The 5126-nt window shown below is 33.2% G+C and overlaps 1 protein-coding gene across 1 annotated transcript; it reads right to left on the reverse strand.

Moving 5' to 3' along the window:
* Positions 1–613: 613 nt before the first annotated feature.
* Positions 614–4145, reverse strand: LOC141325262 (solute carrier family 66 member 3-like). The gene is made up of 7 exons (XM_073833829.1): positions 3917–4145; positions 1714–1796; positions 1549–1618; positions 1349–1406; positions 1112–1232; positions 994–1035; positions 614–898 (listed from the first exon to the last, which is right to left on the reverse strand). Exons 1-7 carry the CDS (start codon positions 4060–4062, stop codon positions 807–809), a joined length of 612 nt encoding a protein of 203 aa, XP_073689930.1. The 5' UTR covers positions 4063–4145; the 3' UTR covers positions 614–806.
* Positions 4146–5126: the final 981 nt, after the last annotated feature.

Consider the following 5126-nt stretch of genomic DNA (forward strand, 5'->3'; position numbering starts at 1 on the left):
GGTCAAAAAATAGTTTCCTTTCTGATAAGAAAAAGACAGATACTAAACATCTTACAGTATAACAACTTGAAAAACATACATATATTTAAACATGTACAAATACAGGGAAGTATAGAGAGAAACCTACCAGGAATTATAGTATAAGGAAGTGCTGGAATCAGTGAAGGATAGGAATGTTTGTACGGTTTCATAACAATATTCAGTCAGACTTATGATATATACTTCTTATATCAGATGCAAGTCATCATTTGTGAGCCTACAACATTTATATCTGTTTTCCTTCATAGGAATATGAGAGCATTTATACTGGAAAATAACAATAATAATCTGTCTCACATCCCAAAAACATACTAGATTTGCATAATTTGCAAAATAATAGTGTGGAAAACTTTAACTTTAAAGAGAAAACAAGAATTAAAGTGTAAAGTCAGCTAAAAATGATTTGATAGATGCAAGGAAAAAAACAATTGTGATTCAAAATGAAAATATGTCATCAGTTACATTTTGAATAAAATTTCTTCAGCATAAAAACAAAGATTTACATTAATAGTGCCTTGCAAGCATTGTCTTGACTAAATCAAATGGGAAACCCAGAGCATTATGATACGATTTTTGGTTGTACACACTTACCCAAAGTCAGTAAATTTTACATCTTTTAAATTGCAATATAGAAAGTGCTACATCCAAATAGCACTTGACCTGAATTTAGTTTAGTTCTTCAAAAAAAAAAAAAAAAAAAAAAAAAAAATCCAACAGCAGACAGAGAATACATTGGGGATGCACTGTATGCAGAAAGTAGCATCCTCTTAATCCTGTTTCACCGCACGAGGTTTGTAGTAGATGACTGTAGCTGTGACCCACATGTTCAGAATGGACATGACGATAAACCGAATGAGAACTGGAGAAGAAAGTAAGGAAGGATAAAGATGACATTGCATCCAAACAATCAATACTTCAATTCAGTTCACATTCTTTCAGGAAACTCTTACTGACCTTGAGTGTCTCCTGTGGTGAAGACGGTAGTGAAGATCCGTGCTGACAAACAGAGCAAACACTCAATATCAGTATGACAGACTGGAGAAGTGCTTAGTTTTCCTTTTGTGTCACTTACCCAGGCACGTATACGTGGCCAGAGCCCAGGTGAGAGTGCTGACCTGCCCAGAGTCCTTTGAGCGCCACAGACACTGAAGCTGTGCCAGTTTACTGCCGGCACTAATGAAAGTGCACAAACTCTGAGAGACGATGGCATAAAAAAAGTAAGATTTTTCAGTACGATTTTGATTCTGAAAATATTACATTCAATATCATATGCAATTATGCATATGGATCAGCATAGGCATGTTCTCACCATGGCCAGATCAATTACCCACTTCTGTACTGTAAGCAGCTGCCATCCACCCACAAACCTGATTGTTACAGTAAAGGAAATTTATTTTAAAACTACTTTATATTGGGCAGGGCTTTGGGCTTTGATTGTTATTGAGATATTATTTCTGACTCTGTGCTCAGATGAATAGCATAATCTGACAACATGGGTCTGAAGGATACACTGCTGCGTATATGAGGCTGTGTTTCAGGTTCCTGTTGTAGTGCAGGATTAACAGGAGCACAATGACATCTGTAGACACACAAGAATAAAATATCACAATTACAAATGAGACTTTGTATTTGGAGTTTTTAAGCTTCAGAATCTGGTCTGTCAGTTGTGCTCACCTTGTGCAATAAGGATGGGATACTCTAGGTATGTGAGTGGTGGGTATTCATAATACATCTGATAGGACATGAACACTATAAACCTACACACATACACACACGCAGGAAGAAGAGGAAAAACTGAGTTGGACACTTTTTGGGAATCCATAAAACATATATTTGATTAATATCTGATCATGAAATATAAAGATTTGAAATGAATTAAGGTTATTGAAATTGATAAAATAAAATAAGAGTTATGGGAATGTTAGACATACACTTCCAGTCAAAAGTTTTTGAACAGTAAGAAGTCTCTTCTGCTCATCAAGCCTGCATTTATTTGATCCCAATAAAATATTTTTACTATTTAAATAACTGCTGTCTATTTGAATATATTTTAAAATGTAATATATTCATGTGATTTAAAAGCTGAATTTTTAGCATCGTTGCTCCAGTCACATGATCCTTCAGAAAGCATTCTAAAATTCTGATTTGCTGCTCAAAAAACATGTAGTAGTATTATTGTTGTTGTTGTGTATTTAATTGTCATTATTATGTTGAAAACAGCTAATTAGGATTTTTTTAGGTTTCTTTGATGAATAGAACAGCATTTATCTAAAATAGAAATCTTTTATAACATTATAAATGTCTTTATCATCACGTTTGATCAATTTAAAACATCCTTGCTAAATAAAACGATTCATTTCTATAATTTCTTTCTTTATTTCAGATAAATGCTAATCTTTAGATCTTTCTATTCATCAAATAATCCTGAAAAAAATGTACTCAACTGTTTTAAATATTGATAATAATAATAATAATAATGATGTTTCTTGAACAACAAATCAGCATATTAGAATGATTTCAGAAGGATCATGTGACACTGAAGACGGAATTAATGATGTTGAAAATTTAGCTTTGATCACAGGAATAAATTCTATTTTATAATATATTTAAATAGAAAGTAGTTATTTTTAATAGTAAAAAAATATTTACAATATTACTACTTATATAACTATTTCATTTATTTGTAAATAATTTAATTCACACGCAGACAAAAAAAACTATTATAGTGCAGTTGTCAGCACATTTACATTTATCATTATAAAATATTTTAGTTAATTAATGTATTTATTTAGGAGTTTTTTGTTTTGTTTTTATGGAGTGCAAATATATTTTACAACCCAGTGATTATGCAGCATGGTTTGTGAAACCCTGCTTTATGCAGTATGTGACAGTGGGTCCCTCTGTGCATCAGGGGGTCTCTGGAGGAGTTGAAAACCCCCTACTTCCTTAATACATCCATTGTTTACTCTAAAGACTTATATAAATGTATATATGATAAACTTTGGTTTCATTTAATTAAACATATACAGTCACAATTATTCTAAAATATACTTAAAGAACCATGAGAACATACAGTACATGCACATACACTTGTCATGTGTCACTAGAACATTCATATTAGGGCTGGGCAATTTGGCTTAGAATCAAAATCTCGATTAATTGAACATTTTAACCCGATTACGATTAATGAACGATTATTTTATTTATTAATAAAATTATATTTAATTATATTTATATAATATTTATTTTTTTGCCTTCATAGTTCACTGACAAGTTTTGTACAGTAAATATGTTCACATATTACAAGCGAGAGATTTTTGGATGAAGGGTGCATTACTTGATTTTAAAATAATTGAAGGAAACACACTATCTACGATCTATGATTATTAATTGAACATCAGTGTTGAACAACTGAAATTAAAGCAAGCATTGCTTAAAACGAAAAGTCACATTTTTCTTAAATTAGTGAAAATAAATAACTTGCACTATTGGAAACAAAATAAATAATTTTCAATGTTTTTCATATTAAAAGTAGAAAATAAGCAGTATCTCTAAATAAAATTACCCTTGTATATCCTGTAAATACTTTTTACTGTATAAATACTGTTTAAGCTCTCCATCGACATGTCGGCGGAATAACGGAACGGAGCGCTAGTGTTTTTTAAAGGGAAAGTAATTGAAATAATCTTCCTGGAAAAATTTTAACGATTATAGGTTCTGAATGTCGATTTCGATTATTTTTCGATTAATCGCCCAGCCCTAATTCATATGTTTGTATAAATGACAGCTGGGTGCAGCTCAGTCCGGATATCTTCGTCTAGCCTTTTATGCAACAGACTTATTTCAATCAATCATTCAGTCAGTGTGAAGTTCTTACCCGAGCAGTTCGAGCAGCAAACTGTTTAGACTGACTCCAGCGGTCGCTCTGGCCCGCATCAGCACGAAGATCTGCGGGAACTTCAGCACCATACACACAAACAGGGTGCTGAAGTTCGCCAAATGCAGCGTCAGATTGCCGTCCATCTCTGTTAATCCCCGTCTATGATCCGCTTGCGGGATCCTGGCACGAAGCGGCTCCAGCTGTTTGTATCTGAATCAACGGTACTTCCGCACACATCAGCGCGCGAGATTTTGACCCTCAGCAGCGTCCGTAGCTCACAGTCTCAGCTTGTTTTTGAGTGAATAATGGCATTACTCAAATGCATCTCATTTTTACATCTCACAGATTATCAACAACAGTATGTCATTATTACATGTTCCTTCAGTTCAACTGAATAACTGGGTCATTCGCAACAAATATGGTGACAAATATTCAGTCATGGAAAAGATTTAACTTTAAATATTTGGGAATTCACATGTAAAAGCCAAAACTATACAAGCTAACAAACAATATAAAACGACTTTCACTATATTATTTTGAATTAAAATTCCTTGCTTTGTACCCCTTTCTCTGGTAAACTATTGTATCCTCTCCACCTTATTTTTTTCCGTAAGAGTGGGCGCAGCCACTTGTAAATTTTATGGGTATAGCTTCCGGTCTCATGGCATCCAGCTATTTTTTTTACCATATTATTTTAATGTATTATCCTAATTGTGAACACGTTGAATACTAATTTATGCATTCTAAACCACAGAAGAAAAAAAAACGTGTGGAAGCTGCTAAATAATTTAGAGAAGAACTAAGTAAACAGGAAAGGGGTGCAATAGTTTGACAAACTGAAGTTAATAGATGGTAAAGATACGTACGAGCAGTATTAATGAACATATTAGCCTAATTATTTCACCTAACTGACTGGAAATGATAAGAACAAACACAAGTGTTGTCAAGATTCTCGCCCTGGAAACCCTGATTCAGTTTGACCAACTACAAACGCCTTTTGTTCCTCAGACAGTTTTTTGCACTCTTCTCCTTGATTTGTTATAACTTTTGGCTGTCTATAGTACTCCAGATGTTTTTCCCAGTCCGACCGATTAGTACAGCCCAAAATATGACAATAATTGACCATTTTTTTAAAACTTATTTTACTTATTATTTTTTTCTCACTTTGTTTTCCCAGGTTAAAGGTTGCTGTGTGTACATTTTAGTG

Source organism: Garra rufa, chromosome 2 (genome assembly GCF_049309525.1).
Source record: "Garra rufa chromosome 2, GarRuf1.0, whole genome shotgun sequence".
Classification (NCBI taxonomy): Eukaryota; Metazoa; Chordata; class Actinopteri; order Cypriniformes; family Cyprinidae; genus Garra; species Garra rufa.

Excerpts from the sequence above, each read along its gene's own strand:
- LOC141325262 (XM_073833829.1), bottom strand. The coding sequence starts at position 4,062 with ATGGACGGCAATCTGACGCTGCATTTGGCGAACTTCAGCACCCTGTTT. Across the intron at positions 1,619-1,713 it reads TCCCATCCTTATTGCACAAG|ATGTCATTGTGCTCCTGTTA; the intron begins GTGAGCACAACT and ends GTGTGTCTACAG. Across the intron at positions 899-993 it reads CACCACAGGAGACACTCAAG|TTCTCATTCGGTTTATCGTC; the intron begins GTCAGTAAGAGT and ends TTTCTTCTCCAG.